The 23,806-nt window shown below is 56.5% G+C and overlaps 10 protein-coding genes across 10 annotated transcripts; 6 read left to right on the forward strand and 4 right to left on the reverse strand.

Annotated features, from left to right (window-relative positions):
- Positions 1-447: 447 nt before the first annotated feature.
- CHGG_05226 (uncharacterized protein) lies at positions 448-1,894 on the reverse strand (the record flags this gene model as incomplete). Its single annotated transcript, XM_001224439.1, has 4 exons — positions 448-1,180; positions 1,290-1,356; positions 1,409-1,631; positions 1,694-1,894. 4 exons carry the CDS (start codon positions 1,892-1,894, stop codon positions 448-450), a joined length of 1,224 nt encoding a protein of 407 aa, XP_001224440.1.
- Positions 1,895-3,865: 1,971 nt separating this feature from the next.
- CHGG_05227 (uncharacterized protein) lies at positions 3,866-6,176 on the reverse strand (the record flags this gene model as incomplete). The annotated part of the gene is made up of 6 exons (XM_001224440.1): positions 3,866-4,301; positions 4,406-4,721; positions 4,795-5,152; positions 5,250-5,723; positions 5,778-5,833; positions 5,903-6,176. The coding sequence occupies 6 exons, from the start codon at positions 6,174-6,176 to the stop codon at positions 3,866-3,868; spliced, it is 1,914 nt and encodes a 637-aa protein (XP_001224441.1).
- A 729-nt stretch (positions 6,177-6,905) lies between these two features.
- Positions 6,906-7,531, forward strand: CHGG_05228 (uncharacterized protein; the record flags this gene model as incomplete). Its single annotated transcript, XM_001224441.1, has 2 exons — positions 6,906-6,942; positions 7,014-7,531. The coding sequence occupies 2 exons, from the start codon at positions 6,906-6,908 to the stop codon at positions 7,529-7,531; spliced, it is 555 nt and encodes a 184-aa protein (XP_001224442.1).
- Positions 7,532-7,860: 329 nt separating this feature from the next.
- On the reverse strand, positions 7,861-8,674 carry CHGG_05229 (uncharacterized protein; the record flags this gene model as incomplete). The annotated part of the gene is made up of 2 exons (XM_001224442.1): positions 7,861-7,924; positions 7,983-8,674. 2 exons carry the CDS (start codon positions 8,672-8,674, stop codon positions 7,861-7,863), a joined length of 756 nt encoding a protein of 251 aa, XP_001224443.1.
- A 1,030-nt stretch (positions 8,675-9,704) lies between these two features.
- On the forward strand, positions 9,705-12,212 carry CHGG_05230 (uncharacterized protein; the record flags this gene model as incomplete). Its single annotated transcript, XM_001224443.1, has 3 exons — positions 9,705-9,749; positions 9,806-11,468; positions 11,524-12,212. 3 exons carry the CDS (start codon positions 9,705-9,707, stop codon positions 12,210-12,212), a joined length of 2,397 nt encoding a protein of 798 aa, XP_001224444.1.
- A 344-nt stretch (positions 12,213-12,556) lies between these two features.
- CHGG_05231 (uncharacterized protein) lies at positions 12,557-13,420 on the reverse strand (the record flags this gene model as incomplete). Its single annotated transcript, XM_001224444.1, has 2 exons — positions 12,557-13,231; positions 13,316-13,420. The coding sequence occupies 2 exons, from the start codon at positions 13,418-13,420 to the stop codon at positions 12,557-12,559; spliced, it is 780 nt and encodes a 259-aa protein (XP_001224445.1).
- Positions 13,421-13,890: 470 nt separating this feature from the next.
- On the forward strand, positions 13,891-16,032 carry CHGG_05232 (uncharacterized protein; the record flags this gene model as incomplete). Its single annotated transcript, XM_001224445.1, has 3 exons — positions 13,891-14,184; positions 14,244-15,108; positions 15,158-16,032. The coding sequence occupies 3 exons, from the start codon at positions 13,891-13,893 to the stop codon at positions 16,030-16,032; spliced, it is 2,034 nt and encodes a 677-aa protein (XP_001224446.1).
- A 523-nt stretch (positions 16,033-16,555) lies between these two features.
- CHGG_05233 (uncharacterized protein) lies at positions 16,556-18,001 on the forward strand (the record flags this gene model as incomplete). Its single annotated transcript, XM_001224446.1, has 1 exon — positions 16,556-18,001. One exon carries the CDS (start codon positions 16,556-16,558, stop codon positions 17,999-18,001), a length of 1,446 nt encoding a protein of 481 aa, XP_001224447.1.
- A 517-nt stretch (positions 18,002-18,518) lies between these two features.
- CHGG_05234 (uncharacterized protein) lies at positions 18,519-20,259 on the forward strand (the record flags this gene model as incomplete). Its single annotated transcript, XM_001224447.1, has 3 exons — positions 18,519-18,535; positions 18,702-19,387; positions 19,445-20,259. 3 exons carry the CDS (start codon positions 18,519-18,521, stop codon positions 20,257-20,259), a joined length of 1,518 nt encoding a protein of 505 aa, XP_001224448.1.
- Positions 20,260-22,842: 2,583 nt separating this feature from the next.
- On the forward strand, positions 22,843-23,602 carry CHGG_05235 (uncharacterized protein; the record flags this gene model as incomplete). Its single annotated transcript, XM_001224448.1, has 2 exons — positions 22,843-23,129; positions 23,197-23,602. The coding sequence occupies 2 exons, from the start codon at positions 22,843-22,845 to the stop codon at positions 23,600-23,602; spliced, it is 693 nt and encodes a 230-aa protein (XP_001224449.1).
- Between the last annotated feature and the right edge of the window lie 204 nt (positions 23,603-23,806).

Consider the following 23,806-nt stretch of genomic DNA (forward strand, 5'->3'; position numbering starts at 1 on the left):
TCCCCTTCGAATTCGGTGTGATGATCCGTTCATTGAGAGGGGTGGCGAATGTGGAAGTCCCAAATTTCACGAACCCTCCCCAGCTTTTGTGGGTGCATGGTAGGTAGGCAACCTGAATCACCGCCCGGGTCCCGTTTGCCGGATCCATCCCGCTGCGGTCCCCACCACACCCCCGGACCAAACCGGAGAAACAATGGATCGTCTACCTACTAAGTAGTTCAAAAGTGTCTAACGTTCTACTACCACTTTTTGGTAGCAACAGCTAAGAATTTGTTTATTCACCCTCAGGTCTAGCTACAACTATCGGCCAAGTTTTAATGAACCCGCTTACCCCTGAATAGGTCCCCCGAAGCCCGGGTAGCGAGGCATGATGCCCACCCGCACTCGACTCTATCTACTCTTATGTCTACCTCTTTTCCCTTTCCTATCTTGTTGTTTATGGTACTGTCACAATGCCAATCCCGGCGTGTTGGGGGGGACGTGGTCGACTGCCAGTCCCACCGGCCGGTCGGTTCGCAGCTCGGCGTGGGCTGGTCGCACCGATTTATTGACCGGCACCGCGGTAGCTGGTTCCACCGGCACAGGTGGAGGCGGAATGCTGTATATCGAACCTCTCTCAATGTCCTCTAAATATCCCCTGACCACGCCCCCCAGTCTTTGAGAACCCCCGCCCCGCCTCGTCGACGTGGACGCGATACTGCCCACTCTCACCACGGGACCCCCTTCGGTTACCTTTGCGGCCTGCCCTAGGGAACGCCGACGGCTGCTGTCCATGTTGATGAGTTCGGCGACGCTGCTAACGTTGCCGATAGTTCCCTTTTGCGCTCTGGCATTTCTCTTGTCCCGCCTGAGGGTGGACAGGGACCTCATCCAAGGAACGCAGCCGCAGATGATGCCTAGATGGACCTCGAGGGCCGTCCACAACCACAGATGGAACCCATACCATGTAACATCATACGTCTCCTGGACCACATAATGGATCCAGTAGCACGGATACAGGCCGCGATGACGACGAACATGCCGAAGCTGAAGAGGGCGATGACGCCGAGCCGTTTCCGCAGTTCCATCCGCGTGCAGTAGAATACCGGTATCGGCAACACCCACACGACAAAGTCGGCGACGGCTGTTGTGCTGGCTTGGCTCAGCAGCGTCGCCGCTTCCGACACACAATCGCGATGGCCTTCGAGAAGGTTCCAGTAGCTCCAAAGCGGTCTGGCACGGCACGGTGACGGTCAGTATCGCGACTCCGGCTACTTATCTCACAGTTCCCCTAGACATGGCTGACCCACCTGCATTGGAAGAAAAGGACGAAAATGAAGCAAACGTTCAAGGCCACGACGAAAACCATAGCGCCATCTGCACATTTCGTCAGCTACACGTCCAGGGGGGCTTATGTGACGAAACATACAAATCGCGCGTCTGAACCTGGGTTTAGTCTGTGCGAGGCGGAGATAACTATACAGGATCGAGAGCTTTGCCAGCGCGGTAGCAGGGACAAACAGGGCCTGGGCCGCAAAGGATACCTTGCGGCCGGACAGGATCTTTTCGAAGGTCAAGTCCCAAACGTGGACATCCCAACCATACCGGACAAAGGCCAGAACGACGCAGGTAGTGACACCGATACCGAAGGGCTACAAAACTCAGCATCAGCTATTATAATAACACAGTAGGATAACGGAGGGCCGGCACGTACCGCCGCGGCTATCATCAACCAGTCATCCGCTGCAAGCACACCCAACCTTTGTTTCCGTGCATAGAGCCGCAAGCCGAGACAAATGAGGGCAATTGAGAGAGTGGTAAGCTCGACAATGAGTAGCGTGGGTCCTTGCTTCTCTGGGTTGATGTAGTTGGGGACGGGCCACGAGGCCACAACCTCCGGGGGTGGCAGCCGCATTGCTGTCGTTTGGGGGCAGGGGGTAATCGAGAACGTGAGTTATCGACCGCAAGGGTCGATAGAGAGGACCGAAGAACCGGGCATGCGTATCCGTGAATCGTGCTAGTACAAGAAGTGTCGACGAAACCTCGGTTCGCCAAAGGGAGCGTATGTGTGCGGAAGTATTGACCCGACGCTGGCTATCACTGAGCTGATGAAACAAGATCGATAGAAGTTGAGGTCAATACGAATGATGCGGTCAACAGTTGGAACTATGGCTCTCGATACAAGTCTGCATGCCATGGAACCCGTTGTTGTATGTAGTTCCGCGACTCGTTCTTTACGAGTGGGAGGTGAGTTATTAGGTACTTCGCAACTCCGCGGCGGTGGCGTCTTCACCAGCTCCGCAGACGGCCATCTTTCGACCCGTTGGAAGCTCGAGCTTTCTTCGGCGGCCAACAGTGACCCCACTGATGTGAATCGCCATCCGTGGTAATTGGGCCCCCCCGGTTTGTGAGCTGCCATTTCGCTCATAGTTGGCTGATACAATCAACAATTAGCCATGTCCGAAACTTAGACAATACCAACAGATGCAATCCATCACTATATACATGCTGGGGTGTGTACAGCAGACCATGGTGCCATCCCCAGGAGTCTAGGGGGGGTGAAACAAAGAAATCCCTGGGCACCCATTGTAAGCCGACGAATCTACGGGCGACAGTACGTCGTCGGCCCACGGCCAACTGTTGTCATGACTTGACTTTAAAGCCCCGGATCTCCACCTCTCCGCGAACCACACACCCAGTTGTCACCCACTTGTGGAGAGCGCTGCCGCGAAAATCTGCGGGGACGACTGTTGCCCACACCAGTGTTTCTTCTTCTCGAAACATTCTCTCCTCCCGATGGGACGGAAGACGTGTCTATTGGGTATACACGTGTCATAGGTAGAGGTGGTAGGACTTGGAAAGAGGGACAAACTGCTTTGCTGCATAAAGCACCCCTCTCCTGCCCGAACGTTCAAGTTTAGGACACGTGGGATATCCTGGATAAAGACCAGCAAACATCTCTAGTCGAGAAGCTCGGGGGTTCCACGGGAAGAAGTAAATCCGCATGGCAGAGTAAATGCTTGGATTGTCCGCCAAGCAGCATCCCAGCCCATTTTCATGATGTTCCGGGTTGCTATCAACATGTTGATCATATCCGAATCAAGGCCGCCGCTTAGACTTCGGCACCGCTCAACATTCGGGTCCGAGGGGTTGACGTAGATCCGGGGGGTTTACACGGCAAAGTGTCGATGTTTAAGCCAGGACTGAGGGAGCCTGGTGGAACAAGATAAGGCGCCGTCGTTTACCCTGTTGGGTTAAGTGAACTCCGAATGCTCTTGGGTTGGGTGAGTTTCCCATCGTGGCTTCTGAGTGACGATATCTGCTGAAAAACAACTAGACGCCATGCGAAATTGCACTGTCCACATCCGTTCGCTTGCCTCCTGCTGAAGTCGGCAACAAGCTACGTTTCCCCTCCATTCGGCGCCTTGAGCTGTGTGGGCCCTCGAGAGGACGGGCGCAAACTTTCGTCATATATGGAAGAGCAAGGGGGTTCCACGGCCGGGAGAAGCCTTGTTTCCGTTTCCATTGTGTTATCACCTCTTAGCTTCGCCGGGTGGCAAAGAAATACGTACCAAACCGGGAAATTCCCTGTCAAATAACAGCTGAGCACCACGTAGTGATTTGAGAAGCCTGGAGATGCTTAGGTGTGGGGAGGAGATTCAAACGGTTGGTCATGCTGAAACATGTTTGTTCTACCCGCCACCCCAAGCGGTAGGCTGTCCATGACCGACCATTGTCATAGACCTCTCTCTCCGAGCCCCCTTTCACATGCCTGAGTCAGATACTCTTTGTCCATATGCCTCTCGTCCACCGTAGGTAGTCCCACCCCGCTTGGATCACTCAAGAGAGACTTGCAGAGAGTGCCTGACTCGCAGCAACCAAACGTTCAGCTAGCGGTGCGGGTAACCATCTGAATGCGGCCCTCGACGCGGGGAGCAATGGGCTTTGTCCACGTCACCTCGATCTCGCCCTCGGTCAGCTCGTCACAGGCCGCCCCACGAACGCCCGCTAGCCGGCACCACTTGTGAAAGACGCGGCGCATAACCGCTAGCTCGCTGTCGAGCACACGGGCGTTCTCCCGGGCCCGCTCCAGCTCCTCGCCCGAGTCGCTGTCGCTCTCGTCCTCGTTGGGTCCCAGCATCGGCGGCACGCTGGCGCGCCTCTGCCTGAGTCGGGTCTGAGTCCACTCAGCCCAGCCACCGCTCTCTTGGCCCGGGGTTGGACCACCATGCGACGACCTCACCCCGAATGGGCTGACCGGGGCGGAAGCGGACGGGACACCGACGGGGTGGTACTTAGCAACGCTGTTCGCCACCTCCGACCTGTTCCGTCGAGCACATGACAGTCAGTCACTCGGTCACGGCCAGAATGCCCAACCGGATAGGTAGGAATGGGACATGGGTGGAACCAAAGGCAAGGTACATACCAGTGACGGTCTAACGACGGACCCCAGCCCTTCCACTTGGCGAGCACAGTCAGGGACATGAAGTACTGCCGCAGCATAGCCGAGATCAGCATCCCATTCTCCTCCGAAACGACTTCCTCGCATTCTCCACCCTCGGGCTGGACGAGTAAGCTGCGGTAGCCATCCTTCCCGCGGCCCATGTAGCCCCGTGTGGCGAGGACGTAGAGTCGGTCCTTCTGTAGAGGCTGCCCGCCGATCTTGACAGAGACAATGCGGGAGCCGGGAGGAAGTGAGGGGTCGAACTTGTAGATGATGTTTGAGACCTGGGGGAAACGGCCTGGGATCGAATCAAGCGTCAGCGATAAGCCGTTGGTGGTAGGGGTATGTGGTGAGGGGAATCGTATGATTACCTTCCAGGGCGGGATACAACGACACCCCGTTCTCCAGCGCATCCCATATCCCTTGGCCCGACACCTTCATCACAATGACAGGATCCTCAAACGGGAAACAGTCTGTGATATCCTTGATCCGTATCGGCCCCGGAGCGTACACCTGGTCTCCCCTGATGGTCCCCGCGGCCATGAGCCCACATTCAGCGTTGTAGTGGTGGCGCATGATATCGCACACGAAATTGGCCAGGTTGCTCTCCTTGAGTCGCACCGTGGTGAAGCGCGAGTCGAGCGGTGTCGCCGTCCACCCAATGGCCTTCTCGAGGCTCTTCTTCAACTTGGCCGTGAGCCGGTGTACCAGCTCGAGGGTCTCGGGGTCCTCGGGGATAGACCGCACCATGTCGCGTCGCCCAGATGTCGATATCCCACTTCCGCCCGCTGTTGGTGCCATCCTCAGACGGTGAGGCCCGTCGCACCTCGATGTAGCTGAGTTGCTTAAAGTCTGACCCCGACCGCAGGACGTGCGTCCCGTTGATAAAGCTGTGGGCATAGAAGTGGTCGTGTCCACCGAGGATGAGATCGATGTTCTCGCCGCCCAGCTGGGTAGCAAGCTTGTTGTCGTTGGGCTCGCGCATGTGCGTGATGGCGATGATAATGTCGGCACCCTCGGCGCGCAGCTGCGGCACGAGCTCCCGTGCGACTTCACTGGCCGAGCGGTAGATTATGTCGGGCGGGAGCAAGTTGATGGTGTCGAGCCACTCACGCTCTCCGAGCCCCAACAAACCGATCTTGATGCCATTGGAGGTGGTGATCATGTGCGTCTTTTTGGCGTTGCCGAGGGGAACGCCATCCCCAAGGGCCGGGTCCAGCACGTTGGCCAACAACCAGGGGAAATTGCACTTGGAAGTGAGGTGGCGGAACTGCCTGACACCAAAGTCGAGGTCATGGTTCTGTTGGACAGGTCAGTATCAACCAACGTCGCGGCAAGAGCGAGTCTAACATACCCCTACGCAGGCACAGTCGGTCTTGATGAGGTTCAGAAGAGGGACCATGTGGCTACCTGTTTGGGTTGTGAGCAGCATGGTCAAGTACCACACGGTACCCAGGTTGCCATGAAGAAGTAACTAACCCTTGGTAATAGAGCTCTCAAGACTCGGGTTGAAGACATCGCCAGAAAACAAGGTGACCAGCTCGGGCTGTCCCTGGTATCGTTGGGCTTCGCGATACTCCTTGCAAACACTGACGAACCTGCCAACGCCCCCAGCCGGTTCGGAAGACGAGGGGTCGAGGTGGTAGACATCGTTGTAATGCAACAATCTGAGATCGGGGGGTGTGTTTACATCCCGGCCTGAGCTGAAGGTGACCGTCGGCTCGGCGGATGCCGAGGCAGATGAGGGGCTCATTTTGTGCTAACAAGGGAAACCCAACGGGTCCTTGTCATAAATTGGGTACTTGTTGGGGAGGGATATTTTTGGAAATCAGGGCTGGAGATATTCTTGATCTTCCCGAGATCTCGGTGTGTTCCGGCAGATCACTCGAATTTCTCAAAACTGGAAAGGGTGAAAGTGATCCTCTCTTCTTGGTTGTTGTCACGCGAGGATGGGGGAAGCCATGAAGTCAGCATGGAGCTGAAACGCCCTTGGCGGCTCCCGATCGGCAGGCGAGCGGTGCTACCCAACGGTCGGGAGGCTGCAGGATTGCTTCTTCGGGTCTCCATCGTCCTTCCATTTGCCAAGTCTGCTCCATCAACGACGGGAAAGAGAGAGAGAGAGAAGGGCTTGATACTGTTCTTTCGTTCCTAGGTCTTCAGTTCAAAACTTCAGATATCTGGGCCTATCATGGTTCCTCGGTGTGCCCGGATTTCCCGGGAGCCCATCTCGTATTGCCCCTCGGTCCTTGCTAGAATTATCCACAGAATTTGACATGAGCGCGCCCTTCGCGACTGGGAATACCCCGCCATTCGTTGGAGTCGCGGGGCAAACTGTTTACCCACACGCGCTTGCGATCTTCGGCGGGGACGATAAAAGGGGCCATAGGGACGTTGAAGGTAGAGGCCAAAGTCCCGAGCCAAAGCATTTTTCCTAGCATATACGCATTTGGATCACTCGCCACCAACTCACAGATATACAATTATGGCCTCCAACGCCCCCAATGTCCGGCAGGCGCGCTGTGAAGGTCTTGTGCCGTGCTCCCCAGATTTGTTGTTGCCCCCCCCCTGGACTGACAAACCCCTGGATTAGACGTCCCCGCGATCCTCGAACTGATCCGTGAGCTCGCCGACTACGAGCACGCGTTAGACAGCGTCGAAGCGACCGAAGCCAAACTCCTCGAGACCATCGCCTTTGCGCCCTCGGACCCGTCTTCCACCACTGCCACCGGTGTTCTTCCCCAGACAGAGCCCACATCACCCTCCAAACCAGCGCGCTGTTTGGTGCTCACGACGCCGGCGGGCGTTGTCGCCGGCATGGCCTTGTATTTCTACAACTACAGCACCTGGCGCGCGCGGCCGGGCATCTACCTCGAGGACCTGTACGTCAAGCAGAGTGAACGCAAGAAAGGTTACGGCAAGCGGCTGCTGGTCGAGCTGGCCAAGGAAGTGGTGGCTATGCGCGGTGGTCGGCTCGAGTGGGTGGTGTTGAAGTGGAACGAGCCCTCCATCCAGTTTTACGAGAGCATCGGCGCTAAGCAAATGAGCGAGTGGGTGGGCATGCGGGTGGACGGGGAGGCGCTGAACAAGCTGGCGACCATGCTGGACTAAGGGGAGGGAGAAGGACAGGGCCCTGGAGTGGCATGCCCATCACCCCGATGCACCGCCCCCTCGCTTTCCGCGTTTGCGTTGAGATGTGGGGTCCTCTAGGACCGGAAAATCCATGAAGAACTCCATGTTGCTTGCGGTCGCTGGCGGAGGCAGCAGCGTTTCCGAACCGCCCCAAGTGATATCCCACCCCTTACCCCCCGGCTTCTTGTTCATGGTTGGGCTTAATTGCCAGATACTTCCGAGTAGACGCCGCCAGGACCGCGCGGTGTACTTGTGGCGTCCAATCGGCGGCGGATCTCCAGTTGGTGTGTTGTCGTCTACTACTCCGCTTAAAAGCTTGTTCCTCCGGTTGGCTTGCCTGTCGACAGCGGCGACGGGTTTGACAGCGTATGACTGCCAGTCCCAAGTCTGGCCCTGTTGCACGTCCTCAAATGTAGATTGTGCTACAGACCGCCGAGGAGGAGGAAGCCAGTCGCCCACGACCGTTCCGTTGGCGATGGCCTCGAGCTTTTTCCACTCCTCCATGGGGAGTGGAGGCAGGACCTTGTCCGCCAGTGCTTTCCACAGATTCTTCAATTTTGTCCGGGCGAGCTTGAGAGGGAGCGGGCGGCCCCAGGAATTCTCCTTGGGCAGGTTCTTCTCCGGCGCGGCCTGATTCTCAGTGACGGTCGCCTTCGGGGTGTTGACCAAAGTGGCTTGCGCCTGAGAACGGGCGAGGGCGCGCAGCTTGTCCAGGTCCCAGTCATCCATCCAGTCCGGCGTGTTGTTCTTGGCTCCAATATCAGCCATCGCGATGGCGTACTTTTCCAGCTCTTCTGTGTTGGCGGGTGTGTCGCGATGCACCAGTTGGGAGATTAGCTCTCGCCGTCGCCGGCCAATGCGGCCGAACGCCCGGAGTAGCACCCGGCGCATACGGCCCATGTCGCCAGCATTGGCTGCCCGTAGAGCACGAAGGTCATGGTGCGCTTGGCGGAGATATTTCGCAGTTTTATCTTCATGGTCCTGGTTTCTTCGGAATTTGTCTTTGATTTGCTTGTCGATTGGCCGCCGGGCGAGTGGGGGGAGATATGACGCTTCGCGGAGGATATGGCGGTAGAGATGAAGCGCCGTTTCGGGTTTTGGGATACGAAGAGGTTGCGACATTATCGAATACCCCGGGTAAAAATCGAATTCCGTTCTTCCTTGTTCGCGATTGTTGGATCATCCGGCTCCCGCTGGCACATGGAAATAAATTCTTAGTTACGATTCGGGATTGTTTTTGCGACTGTCTCGGTATCCCGGGTCTGTGCACCTGGATTTTGTTGCCAGTGCCGTCTTGGCGCGTTGCTTCATCCAGGGTCTCTTTCGTCGGGTGTCCCGTGCGGGCGCTCCAGCCCCTCCCTCCACACCCCGGGAATTTATGGCGCGTCTTTTCGTGTGCTCCAGACACGCACACCAGAACACGAAAGTCACACGTCGACCACCCGTGTCTTAATTGAAGTTCCAAAAGGGGAGCTTCTCGCTGCGAAAGTCTGACATCAGGTTGACAGAGCTTGACTCCCTGTCATGTCTCCTGGACATATTTCTTGATATTTATCTTTTATATTTCTTGTCGGCGCCAGCTTCGTCAACAAGACGCATTCTCCTGCAGGCGACTCGGCAAGCGCATCGACTCCCTGGACCAACCCCATTTCCCTTCGCCGTGGTCCACTGCAACGTATGCTGGGGGTTTTGTGCGCTCATCCGTCCTCTCGTGAGCGCAACGCCGCATTCCGACCGCATCGTCCTACCTTCACTCAAACCAGCCACAGAGCGACGAAGAATTTGATGTTGAACGTTTGACTGTCGGACTTCAAGCTACCGTATTGTTCTATCCGAGCGACTTACGTCTTGGTATTCGTTGAATGCACATTTAATTAACAATTTTGATATCGGCCACCGTCTCTGCGCTCCCCTCCACGCGCCCCTCTGTGCCGAATCGGCATCGCACTCCCGGAATCTCCTCCGACATCTTTTGTCTGTCGATACGCGACCCGACTTTCGCCCTCGTTGGGCGCACTAAACCGTTATGCAACCGCCACAAATCCCCGCTGGCTCGCAACAGCAACCGCAACAATCCCAACCCTCCTCACAACAGTCCTTCTCCATGAGCCAGCCTTCCTCCCAACCAACAGGCTACCGCCAATACGCCGACATGCCCCAAAAGGCACAAAACGACACAGACATGGGAATTTATTCGGTGCGCGCGAAACCTGCATCCTTACCTTGTGCGTCCTGCTAACAATGACGTTCTAGGCCGTCTATTCGGGTGTCAATGTCTACGAGATGGAAGTCAACAACGTCGCTGTCATGCGGCGCCAGACCGATGGGTGGCTCAACGCGACACAAATTCTCAAAGTGGCGGGGGTGGATAAGGGCCGCCGCACCAAAATTCTCGAGAAGGAGATCCAGACGGGGGAGCACGAGAAGGTCCAGGGAGGCTACGGGAAATACCAGGGCACTTGGATCCCATTTGAGCGAGGGTTTGAGGTCTGCCGACAATACGGTGTAGAGGAGGTGCTGATGAGGCTTTTGACCCACAAGCGAGGCCAGGAAGGGGGGATAGCCGATGTCGACACGCCGACCAAGGAACAAGCCATGGCAGCTCAAAGGAAGCGAATGTACAACGCGAGCTCGCAAGAGAACCGCGCCAATGGCCTGTCTGGCACCTTTTTCAAGAACATCTCCTCGACGGCGTCGCACGCCATAAACGCAATCAGCAAGGCTCGATTCGATTCCCCCGGGCCCAGAAACCGCAACGGTCCTAGTCGCGCGCCCAGCTTCCACCGTCAATCCTCAATGCAGGACTCCTCCAACGATTTCCCTCCGAACTCGCAACAGAGCTTCGTTTCCGACTACAATCATGCCGACTCGGCTTTTGGGTCACAAACCACACAAGTGGCGCCGGGGGATAACGAACAGCCTCCCAGGAAACGGCAAAGGGTCCTTACGCCCGCGAACAGCTTTGGTGGCTTGACCCCGACCTACCCCCAGTTGGACGGCTACGCGGCTAACTACCCGGGGTCGCCGACGGAACCCAATGAATCGTTTATCTACTCCCAGGCGGGCGTCCATCTGGAGCAGGAGCCTAACTACGCTCCGGGGCCACTCCGGCCCCTCCCGTATGACATGTCTCCGGAGGCTGAGGCGAAGCGGAGCATGCTCATGGGACTCTTCATGGACCCCAGCGGCCCGGATGAAGCTAAGAGAAATGTGCTGCGCAACATGATCCCGCAGGAACTCGACGCTCCGATCGATACCCAGAGCCATACTGCCCTGCATTGGGCCGCAACTTTGTCTAGGATGCCCCTATTGCGGGCCCTTATCGAGGCCGGCGCGAGCCCATTCCGCGTCAACTCGTCGGGAGAGACGGCCCTGATGCGGGCTTGCATCGTCACCAACTCGATGGATCATAACTCGTTCCCCGAGCTGCTCGATGTTCTGGGCGTCACCATCGATGTAAGGGACGACAAGGGCAGGACCGTGTTGCACCACATCGCCGTGACGAGTGCCGTGAAGGGGAGGAATTCCGCCAGCCGATATTACCTCGAGAGTCTTCTGGAATGGGTCGTGCGGCAGGGTAGCGCCCCTAGCAGCCAAAACATCCCTGGCAGCCTCAGCGCGCCGGCAAAGATGGGTATCGGCCGGTTTATGAGCGAGATCGTCAACGCGCAGGACAGCAGCGGTGATACCGCATTGAACATTGCCGCGAGGATCGGCAACCGCAGCATCGTGTCGCAGCTTCTTGAGGTGGGCGCTGACCCGAATATTGCCAACCGCGCGGGTCTAAGACCCGTGGATTTCGGTATTGGCACAGATGCAGAGGACAATCGAAATGGCGAGGTGTCGGACAAGAACGGTGCCTCGCAGGGTGGTTCCAACCAGAAGAATAAGGAGAATAGCGACGAGGTGGTAAACTGTAAGCACTAGGCATTTCCACACCCCGTATTTTGCGGCGTATTGACCCGTTTTAGCAATCACTCACCTCATCACCGAGTCATCATCACTGTTCCAAACCGAACTGAAGAAGAAACAAGAATCTATCGACACACTCCACAGCTCCCTCCGCACTACGTCGGCGCAAGTCGGCGAGGCCCGCCGCACGCTGGAGTCCCTGCAGGAAAAGCTCAAGGCGCAGCAGCTGGCGCGGCAGAAGGTGGTCAACCTCAAACGAGCCTGCCAGGAGGAAGAATACGAGCTTCTCCAACTGGAGCAGCGCCACGGCCGACTTGACATAGATTCCGCGAACGCATGGGAGATCGACCTGGAGATGGTGCTGGACGGAATTGCCGCGGCCAACACGCAACAGCAGCAGCAGCCGCAGCAGCAGCCACAGCAACAAGCGCCCACGGACAACGGGTACTTTCACGGATTGGCGGAGGAACACCTCGCGCGGCTACCCAGCTCTGCGGTCCTCCGGGCGCGGGTCAACGCCCTGCGTGAGCAGTCGGGGCAAACCCACCAGGCGGTGGAGGCGCTGCAGGCGCGGAGCAAGGACAGAGAGCTCGGGTACCGGCGGCTCGTGGCGCTGTGCACGCGGCGGCCGGAGAGCGAGGTGGACATGCTGCTGGATACGCTGACGAGGGCCGTCGAGTCGGAGAAGGGCGAGCTGGAGATCACGAGAGTCAGGAGATTTCTCGGCGGGGTCGAAGGTGTTGCATGAACCGTGGTGCTGTACTTTGCAGTCCCGGTCGTCTGCTGTTTATTGTACATATTGGTGCGTGGCTCATACCTGCACCCAACATTTTCGGTTGGCGGTCTCACGCCTTGTAAGGGGGTAATGGGTTGATACCTTGTTGGCTGTTATTTGCACCTTCATTCTGGCGTTTGGTACGGGAGGTTGTGGTGCGTCATAATGGCAATGTTATTTTTATTAGCTTCATATGGATCCAGGGGTATCAATCCCCTGCTCGCATTGTCTGTAACTAATTGTGGTATCGCGCTGGTCCAACACCTAACCTTTGGAGGATATATGAGATGCAAAATCGAATCTTCGAGCCTGCCAACCTAAGCCCCAACACTAAAGCCGAATGAGCCGTCAAATGCATCATTCCCAACACTGGCATTCGCGCGCATGGCCTTGAGATCATCTAACGGCGGGACGGTGCCAGCGGGGTAGAAGCGCAAGAGGTTGCCGATATCCTCTTCGGTCAAGTCACACATCTCGTCCCAGGGATAAGCGTCGCTGACTTTCGTCATCCACGCCATCCGCTTGGGTCCCTCCTCCGGCCGGGGGGCAATCTCGCGCAGTTTCACCCGCAGCTGTCCCACCGTGTCGATGGCCCTCCCAGCATTGGACGGCAAGAGTTTCGCGATGAACTTGCGGATGATGCTCGCCAGCCTCGGCCCCTTCCCGTTGGTGCTGACCATGATCTGTAACGGGCCGTCCCGGTGCACGCTACCGAAGTAGAAGTCGCACTCGGGGGGGACGTCGGCGATGTTGGCGGGGATGCGCCGCTCCTTGCACAGCTTCCAGATGACCGTCGAGGCGGCCGGGTCGTCCACTGCAACTAGCACCATGTCGGCGCCGTCGAGGTCCGAAGGGATGAAGTTGCGGTTGACGTGCGAGACTTGCTTCTGGGCGACTCGGTAGGCCACCTCTGGGTTGAGGCGGGCGGCGGGGGAAACGACCGTTACGTTGGCGTCGGCATTGAGGCAGTGGAGGATACGACCCGCGGCGACCTACAGACAGGGTGGAAAAAGTCAGTTTACAGGAATCAATGTACCCAAATATTTGGCTTTAGACAATAGATGTTCGTTGCTCACCTCGCCCCCGCCAACCACCAGTACATGTTTCCCCTTGACCTGCCACGCAATGATCAGACTCCCCCCGCCTTGCACCTCGGGGAACGTTGCCGGTGTTTCAGCCATCGCTAGCTGTACCTGGCAGCTGTTTTGGAACTAGAGTGACCTATGAAAGCTGTGAGTTGTTAAAACACGGCTACATGGTGGATTGCCTTCTGGACCGGTCTCGCAGAGTTCAGGATCCCCGCCGCCATTGGGTAAGTTGCTTGGTTCAGCAGCGCCATTGATAAGGAACAGGGACCAGCCCCACCGAGACCTGCACAATGAGTGGATGCTGCGCCAAGCCAACACTGCCATCAATCCATCCCATCCCTGTAGCTTGACTCGACCGTCTGCAGCGCATTCCAGTTACCCGTCCTCCATGCTTCTGGCAGGTTGCTTTTCATCATCCTTCGTGACGCCCGCCGCCTCCGCCTTTTCCGCACGACTTCGATTGAGAAACCATGTCCATGCCATCATTCCACCCCACGACAGCGTAGTGGCCCCAAGGGGGTGTTGAATTACCCACCTCCGGGAGACCGCTTTCAACAGCGATCATGTCTGCCCGGAAACTCGGAGGCGGCAGGGTCCTAGGCAGCGGCAAGGGCCTTGCCCCTCCGCCTTCTTCTTCTACTCGAGCCCCGCGATCCTCGAGCCCATTCCCTCCGTCCGACAGCAGCACCAGATCCCTTCACTCGCGGAACTCCACACCCGTCTCCCTTTCTCCGTCCTCGTCCAGCCCGCTTCCCGATTTCTCCCAGGACCTCGCCTCCAATGTCACCGTTGCAGGGCCGTCCAATGGGACCTCGCCCGCCAACAAGCTAGCATGCCCAATATGCGAAGAGCAGATGGTTCGTCAAGAAATAAGAGGACAGGACCGGGGGTTTTATTGAGCTGACTGGCGCTGTAGGTCACGCTACTACAACTCAACCGACACCTCGACGATATCCACCAAGAGCTGCCCGAGGCCGAGCAAGACGAAGTCAAGTCGTGGTTCGACAAGCAAGTCCTCAAGGCGAAACGGTTCCAACCACTGTCTCTCATCAACCAAAAACTACGAGGCCTAGAAGTATTCGAGTCGAACGAGACACAGCCCGTATCCGTCGGAATTGCGCCCGGGCGGGCCATCGAAACCGTAATCGATCCCGAACAACTCGTCTCGAGGAAACACTGGGAACGGCCGACAGGGCACGACGTATGTACCGATCCATTATGCGACAGGAGACTGGGGCCGCTCAGCGGCAGCGTCAACTGCCGGAAATGCGGGCGGCTGTTCTGCGAAGAGCACACCATGTATCAGATGAAACTCTCGCGAGCGGCCCACCATGAACCAGTCAGGGGCGTGTGGTGCCGGGTGTGCGAGACATGTTACAAGTCTAGGGAAGGATACAACGACAGCACGGGCCTAGCTCGCGACCACACGGCATACTTCACCGCGGTACGGACAAAAAAGGTGGAAAGACAACGATTAGAGGTACAGAGGTTAGAGAAGAGACTGACGAAGTTGACACGATTGCTTGCGGAAGCGCCGCCAGAAACGGGTGTCCACCCGGGCCTCTTGTCACCGCTGGCGGGGCAGAGGAATCAAAGGAAGATGATCGAGCAGTCTGTAGTGACTTGGGAGGATGATGCGGCCGTCGCCAGATGCCCCTTTTGCAAGCAGGAGTTTGGGGCTTGGACCTTCAGGCGGCATCATTGCAGGATATGTGGCCGGGTTATGTGCGCCGACCCGCAGACAAACTGTTCGAGCGAGGTGAGCTTGAACGTCGCAAATCGTGAGTGTCATGTGTGGTCCGGTTGAATGGCTTCACTAACGCGGAGAAGAAATTGCGGTACCCACGACCGAAAAGCTCGAACACCCGACCAACGGACAAGTCGGCATTGATGTACGGATGTGCTGCGAGTGCAAACAAACGATTTTCTCCCATCACGACTTTGTCGAGTCCATCAAGCACCGGCCGCCAGATCAACGCGCTTACGAGACACTTCGCCAATTCGAACGCGGCATCCAAATGCTGATGCCCTCCTTCCACAAATCACTACTCGCCCTTCAGCCGCCCGACGAGAACGGAAACGGGCCCGAGAAGCCGCCACCCACACACGTACAGATCCAGGACGCGGCCAAGATCCGCAAACGCCTGACAGACTCCTTTGCCAAGTATGACCTGGCCGCCAGACGTATACGCAACATGAAAACCGACAGCCCGACCCAGTTACGCCTCCAGAAAGCCATCCACGCATCCGCCTCGTCCTTTTTGCACGCCAACCTTATACCTCTGAAGAGCGTCCCGGCCATGCTCAAGTCACAGAGCTCAAATAAGTCACAAAGCTCCAACCACCGCAGGCTGCTCTCCGCCGGCAACGGGTCATCGCATTCGATATCTTCCCCGCTGCGCAACGGTGAATCAGCGGGATTCGACGCCGAAACGTCAAGTCTAGGTGGTGCGAGCGAGGTTAGCACGGCCGTTTCGATGGCGCTGGAGACGGAGGAGAAGGAGGCGAGGGAGAAACTGGTTGTACTGGAGGAGCAGCGGTTCATGGTGCAGGACATGCTCAACAGGGCAAGGGGTGCCCGGCGGTTCGAGGAAGCCGGCGCCCTGACCAAGAACTTGGAGGAATTGGATAAGGAGATTGAAGCTTCAAGACGGCTGGTGGCGGGGGTTGAGGAGAGGTGGGAAGGCCTCTATGCGGGGACTTGAGTTGCCCGGCATTGTCAGAATTCTTGTTAACGGTCAGTTGTATGATGGCAAACGGGGTTGGCATTGCATGGAGTTTTGGTGGAGCACCACATTTGGAGGGACCGGATATGAGAGGCACCGGATATCGCCTTACTTGACTACTAGCCAAATAAGAACATGTAATATTGCAGGGTTTCCTTTACTTACTGTGGTCCGACACACATTCAGGACAGCTGAGGGCAATGAGACGGGGATCATCTGGGATGTCAAAGGGTTAGGGTTATTCACGATTCTCAACCCCACCATTGCCATAATGCCTCTGTTCCCAGAGTTCCAGTGCACCTTCCATCCCAATAAACTCGCTTCTATCCTGAAAGCACAACCAATTTACCACGCAAATACTTTTTTTCAACGCGCTACTCCCATAACTGCACGTGTGACAGGAACGCGATCCGCTCAATTCCCAATACCCATCCAACACCGACGCGTCCAAGTCGCCCACCCTCCCTGACTCCCGGGCTCGCAAACCCAACAACCCACCCCAATGCCTCCCAAACGCCGCCAACCCCACCCCCCAGACCGGGGCCCAGAACCCGACCTCAACGAAGAACAACAACAAGCAGAAGCACAAGAAGAAGGCGAAGAAAACCACTCCGACTCCGACGCCGCCTCCAACCCCGACTCACCCCTCCCCCGCCTCCCCTTCTACAACACCACCTTCTCCGTCCACCGCCTCTCCTCGCTCTATCTCGGCGCCGAACCCCTGACTCCCAGCCGCCTGCAGCTCCTCGCCCAGCGTCTGCGCGACAGCCTCGTGGGGGACGTCATCCGTGGCGTGCACGTCGGTACGGCGGCGTCGGCGGCGGCGGGTGATGATGAGGGGGGTTCGGTGGTGGGTAGGGCGGGGGCACTGGAGAGGGTGGATGTGGCGTGGGTTAGGGTGGGGGATGTGTTGGGGTTTGAGGGGGGGGAGGGGGAGGGAGGGGGTAGTGGTGAGGGAGAGGATGGGGAGGGGTGGCGCCAGCTAGTGCGGGGGCTGCAGGGGAAGAAGGCGCTGCATATCTCGCTGCAGTATGAGATGGCGTCCTGCACTGCGTTGCTGCTGCCTCCGTTGGCGGGAGATGGGGAGAATGGGTTGGATAAGCCGGAGATGCGGTTTTCCGTCGGCGGCGGTCAGAGCCGCGGTGACGAGGATAACATGGACTGGGAACACTCGGCCGATCCATCCCATTTTCTCTCCTTACCTCTCCTCCTCGTACGCATGCCGCCACCGCTGAAGGCTATCGTCGGCGAATTTTTGTCGACAACCTTTGACTGCCGCGTCAGCCCCATGCGATTGGGTACGCGGAGTTTGATGGGCATCTGGGAGGCGTGGATCAAGTCAGCCGGTATGCCGTCCCGAGGGTCCCTTGCCAGGGATCTGGTGCTTACTCTTGGGTTTCATGTCCCGCCACCCGAACCTACGCCGGCACCTTCAAAGGAGGAAGTTACGGCGGAGCAGCATCCCCCCTTGGGTCTCAAGTCTATCGACGTCATTATTCCCGCTGCAGCACTGCCGAGGTTTGTGGATGTGGGCGAACGCGCGGCCACAACACAGGGGAAGCAAGCAACTTCACCAGCAAGATGGGGATGGGAAGGTGACTTGAGAAAACGAAGGAGATTGGCGGGGCGCTTGTACGAAGAGGGATGGGAGTGGCGGGGCGAGTCGCGAGAGAATGGGGGTTCTCCGAGTCCCCAGCCGTTCACCGAGGCGTTGGCCTACTACGTAAAGGAGCACCTTGCACTGAATCTTTTTCACCCAGGCGTCAGGGTTATTAAGATTGCCTGCGGTGGTTTTGCCATGTCCGAATCACGGCTGAAGCTGTTCGCGCCATCGGGATCAGGGGCTGGCGAGGACGAGGGTTTGCCCCTCCTCGCGCACAAGGGCGCCGTCTTGGAGCTACTCGGCAGCCTGGTCGGGAAAGCTCAACTCCAACCAGTGACTTTATAAACTTGGTTCGGGGGCAAGCAATAGGTATATATGACTTGTCTCATGTAGTTATGTGTTTGGTAGCCGGCGTTTTGGTGGGATGAACATGATACCCAGATCTGTCAACAGAGACATTGCAGGGCCTGTGGACAAACTTGTATGAGCCACGAGTTCATTTCTGACATGACATCAAAACCCAACGCCGGTTCTGCGCCGTCCACGCTGCATAACGCCTTGCGAGTAGATGTAACTAAAAGATCTACAGTATGCGCCACACTGACAACAAAGGCAAAATTTACTGCTACTCCGCGTAGCTTTGAACATAAAAACGCTAACTACACTTAACTATTATCTTAATCCCACCCATAATCCTGCAAACCTATCCTGCAAACCTCAAAATCAACCTTAAAGGCATCTCAACGTAGCCAACACACATACACATGTTAACCTCACCGTTGTGGGGGACAGTCACATCATACATATCATTGTTTTCTTGGCCTCCTTTCAATAATATCTACATCATTCAAAACTCAAGACAATGGAATGGGAGGCACTGTGAGTTGGAACAACGGCTTTGTTAAACATAGCCTCACTTTTTACTGGCACCAACGACTGCACCGTGGAACAGAAACCGATAAAAGTAAGGACGTTGCTGGTGTTCTTAAATAAAGCAGACTGGCCGGTTTTATTTTGGGATTTTAAACCTAAAACACATTTTCAGCCTTCGCTTTCCGTTTCAACCCCCCTCTGTTCTCGGATGCTTCGCCTCAATGACTTCTCCCGGTAACATTAGGGGGTCGCTGCCCGTGAGTGAGCAGGCGGCACGGGAGCTTGAAGAACTGTTGGTGAGGGTAGTCGCTCAGGAGTCTCTGACGGCGGCCTCGGAAACCCCTATGACTGAAAGACCGACATTTGAGGAGGAGGATCTCGAGAAAGCTCAGCTGGAACGTGCGATAGAGGAGTCTCGCATGGAGGCCAGTCGGGCCCAACTTCGTCACCAGGATGATGCCCAGCGTGAAGAGTTCGAAATTCAACAAGCCATCGCTGCTTCACTAATGGAGGCAACCACCACACGGCACCGTCGACGGAATCGTGGCTATTATGATGAAGCAGCGAAAGTTCAACAAGCGATTGAGGCATCGTTAAGGGTTACAACCAATAAACGACCTCCTCCCCGAGAGTTTGACCGCCACAAACGCGTCAAAACCGGAGAAGTCTTTGTGGAATCATATACGGAGACAACCACCATACCGCCTTACCGCGATATGTTAGTAAAGGAGGCAACCAACACTCGGCCTCATCGCCGGGAGCGGGATCGCCAGGACCGAACGCAACCCCAACAAGCATCTGTGGCATCCCTAAGGAAGACACCCACGCGGCCTCGCCGTGACAGAAAACGGGACCACAGTAAGCTGGAACAGCCGGAACTCGAACAAACTATCGATGCGTTACTGAAGGAAACAGCCAACAAACGGCCCCGTCGCACAAGGGAAACCTCGACCGCGGCCACCAACAGGCAGATTCGACCGCGGCACAACGAAGGACGCAGCCCAATCATTCCCCGCCCTTCTATTCAGACGACTGTAACTCGGAACTTGGTACTTCCCATACGTCCTGCACACCCGAGACCGCGCCAGGAGACGCGCGTAGCTGGAGACAGACGCAACGCCACGCGTAGTCCCACGGACAAAAGTCAGGCCGTCGACCCTCGCGGGGAAAGAACTCGCGCTGCCAATCCTCGTCCAGTTCAAACTCGTCCCGTGGACCCTCGCCCCGTGGACTCTCGCCCCGATAGAACCCTCACCGCTGGTCGTCCCGCAGAAAGACCTCGCCCCGTCGACCTCCGCCCGGACAGGACCCCCGTCACCACTCATCGCCCCGCAAACAGACCTCGCAACGCCGACTGCCCTCCGAACCAAACCGCAGGCAAGACTATCAACCATCCCTTGGGGGTCCCTCAGGCTGCGCCGAATCCCGCCCCGGGGCCGAGACGGGATTTGGAAGTTCAAGTACCCCCCACAGCGGCCCAAATCTACCGCTGGCTCCGGACGCGGGAGGGGCCTAGGCCCGTTGCGAGATGCTTTGGGGCTTGTCCACTTAAGTTGGTGTTTCGGGGTCTGCAGAGCGACAATGGGAGGCGCGAGCCGTCTATTATTCTCGGGTGTGGGCACGTGGTGGGAGGGAAATGTTTCAGCGACTTGATCGCCTTAGCGAGGGTCGAGGGTGAAGAGGCTCCGTGTCCTCACTGTCTGATAGTACCTACGACCGCGGCTGTGTAAATTATGTCAGGGCGAGAGAGTGGTGGAGGAAAGATCTAAGTTCCAGGACATCCAAGCAAAGCTAGATGTTATACATGGGAGTAGCCATGTGAACACCAACAAAGTTCCAGGCAATCAACAGTCCCAAAAGTTTCAATTTTTGAAAGTTTGACAAAGTTAGAGTCGAATAGTTAAGAAGCTTAATTCCAACCAGTCTAGAGATCAAATATCTCATTGTATGTACTACGCCTAACTTCTCGGTACCCTCTGGGAAGTGAGTCAGGTGGTCCTATATAGTCAAACCCAAAACATAAAGATATAGGATAGGTAACTTCGAAAAGAAAATATTGTTGTTAGTCAACCGTTGGTATCCACTACGGCTGTTGTGCGGTTATCCAAGCAGCTGTGCCCGTCCCCCCCTAGTGCCGCCTTGTTCCATGAATAGGTACCTACCTAGGTACCCAACGCTGCTTCGCGAGGATAGGATCGGGCGCAGGGCATCGCCGACATGTACGAATAGGCCGAAATGTAATACATTATAAACCATCTTGACACGGTGTGATATGGTCGTGTGAACTTGAAATGGGTTCGACTCGCCTGGGCTGATGCCTGAACCTTGCTTTCATCGCTCGATCGGGTAATTCACAGGCGCCAACTCGCGAGTTGATTCGTTGGCCGCAATTGCTTGGTAGTGTTATTGAAGGGTTTCAGGGGACATGGCAGGTCGCCCGAAATTATACAACTAGGTAGGTACCTTACCTACAGGCACCCAGGAAGGTACCCAGGTACTTGTAGGTTGCAAATCCTTCAGGTAGCTAATTCACACGAGTGCTTTCAAGCTTTGTTCCCCCCATGTGCTTGAGTCGACTCGGATAAACGTTCAAACGTAGAATGTGCGCCTGAAATCCCGACCAGCGACTTTGAGAAATTGAAACCCCTCCTCGCCTCATCCACGATTCGTATCAACACTCACTCGCGGCTACACCACCATTTGCGCGACCGACATGATGAATTCAGGCGAGTCAATTATCGTGGTAAAATTAGAGAAAATGCCGGTCGCTGTCCGGGCCGAGTTTCAAAGGATCTCGCCCGAAGTCAAGCCCAAAGCCAACGACCCCGACTTTATGAGCGACGACGAACACGGCGACCAGCGTCGTTCCCAGTGAGGGGGTAAGGGGGCCGTTGACGTTGCTATTGTGGGAGCGGTGTTCATGTTGCTAAAGGAGAGGTACTGATTCCTAGAGGTGATATAGTTTAGGAGCCTGGAACGAATCCTTGGTAATAGTCCCAGCTTTGTATCTAATTGCTTTGTTATTCACCTCGATCTACCCTCGCCATTCTGGTAATTGCCTGAAGCAGAAGCCATAGGCTACATGGTCACCATGCCTTCTATCGGCGGGAAAGACGTCAAAGGTTGTGGCCGAACCGAGCTGGCCGCCTGACAGTGGGATCTCGGGGAGGGTAGAGTAACCCTACATGTAAGCAACCCTTTGATCCCTGGCTGTTTGCGGCCGTGATACTGATGCCCAGGGACGCATTTCGGGCGTCTAATCCAGGGGCATTCGGACTTGTGCTTGAATCGTCTGCGATCGCGGTGGCTACCGGAAAAAGTCCAGGGCCACGACTCGTTCCATGCAGCGAAATAACCCAACGCGACGTCGGGCTCGGGACCTTGGAATGCCTCGGCGCAATGCAGGGGGGGATCTCGCCGACTTAGAGGCTCTCGTGCCGAACCAAGCACATGCCAAGCACGCTACGGCTTCATGCGAACGGGTCCTTCTCCACATCTCCCTTAGCCTAAATGCCATGTCCCGAGATCCGGGGAGTGATTCTCCGCCATTTTATGGAAATCCGGGGAATGAGCTTCCATAGTGGATCTTTCCACGAACAAGAGCCGCCCTTGCGAGCGCCGAGAACCCGGTTAGAGCAGCTGCCTTGCATGCTCCCGATCGACAACTCAACGACATTCCTCTAAATTGGGGTTGCTTCAATGAGAGAACGGTGAACGAGATACCATTGTCACCTACCTAGACCAGAACCCTCTGGGCCCTGGACATGTAAATGTTACCTCTGGTCCAGCGCCGGAGAACAGGTGTGGGCTTGTCGGTCATAAAGACTTCTTTCTTTGTCCGTCATCCCTGCTCTCGTGAGTGTGCTCGCTCTAGCCGCACGGGGACGCCGGCCACAAGCGCGCTTAACCGACTTCTTTATCCTTATCTAGGCTCCTCGGCTGCCCGCCAAGGGAGCCGGTTGTTATAAATACCACAGAAGGGAGCAGAGAAGGCGGGGACTCTTCATGCTCGGAGGGCAGGGTATCATGTGGGCACCACGATTCAACGCCAAACAAAGCCCCTTCATGATCCCTAGGGACGTGCCAAGTACATATCCCCATTTTTTGATTTAGCCAGAATCTGGCTTCACTCCCATAGGCGCGGGAAACAATTGCAAGCTATGACGTTAGGAAACAACAGCCTCGGGCGTCGATGTGGTTGAATATATAAAGCAGGAGAGTTTTCCAGAGATGTCCTCCCAACTTCCCTCACACTGCAGCCTCAGTCTCAAGCATCGCGGTCTACTGCTACTATCAAGCACAGCTTCTTCATCATGGTGTCTTTCAAGTCTCTCCTTGTGGCCGCTGCCACGGTGACTTCGGTCCTCAGTGCTCCCTTCGACTTCGCTGAGCGCGACAATGGAAACTCGACTGATGTCCTCGAAAAGCGCCAGGTGACGCCAAACTCACAGGGTTACCACAATGGATACTTCTATTCGTGGTGGTCCGACGGAGGCGGCCAGGTTACCTACACTATGGGTGAAGGCAGCCGGTACCAGGTTAGCTGGAGAAACACTGGCAACTTTGTTGGTGGCAAGGGCTGGAACCCCGGTAACGGCCGGTAAGACTCGTCCTTCGGGATTACCCAGTCTGTCCTAAGTTTGACTCGGCCCTAACTCTTACTCTAGGACCATCAACTACGGCGGTGCCTTCAACCCGAGCGGCAACGGGTACCTCGCCGTCTACGGCTGGACCCGCAACCCTCTCGTCGAGTACTACGTCATTGAGTCTTTCGGCACCTACAACCCCAGCAGCGGAGCGCAGTACAAGGGTCAGCACCAGACCGACGGCGGTACCTACAACATCTACGTCTCCACTCGCTACAACCAGCCCTCTATCGACGGTACCCGGACCTTCCAGCAGTACTGGTCCGTCCGCACCTCCAAGCGCGTCGGAGGCTCCGTCACCATGCAGAACCACTTCAACGCCTGGGCCCGCGTTGGCCTGAACCTTGGACAGCACGATTACCAGATCGTTGCCACCGAGGGGTACCAGAGCAGCGGTTCTTCCGACATCTACGTGCAAACCCACTAGTCCGTCTCCCCAATTCTGATGTGCTATGGCAACGCAGTTCACTCCCTACAAGTACAAAACGTGGACGACATAGCTGACAAACGGAGAACGTTAGACGTTTTCGATCGCCGAACGGAAAAGGCCCTGTCGGTCTGCTCCGGTGGACAGTTAGTGGGTGATCCCGGAGGGAACGCTACCTAAACGTATGGACCTCGGGTGCACATA

Source organism: Chaetomium globosum, genomic scaffold (genome assembly GCF_000143365.1).
Source record: "Chaetomium globosum CBS 148.51 scaffold_4 genomic scaffold, whole genome shotgun sequence".
NCBI classification, from domain to species: domain Eukaryota; kingdom Fungi; phylum Ascomycota; class Sordariomycetes; order Sordariales; family Chaetomiaceae; genus Chaetomium; species Chaetomium globosum.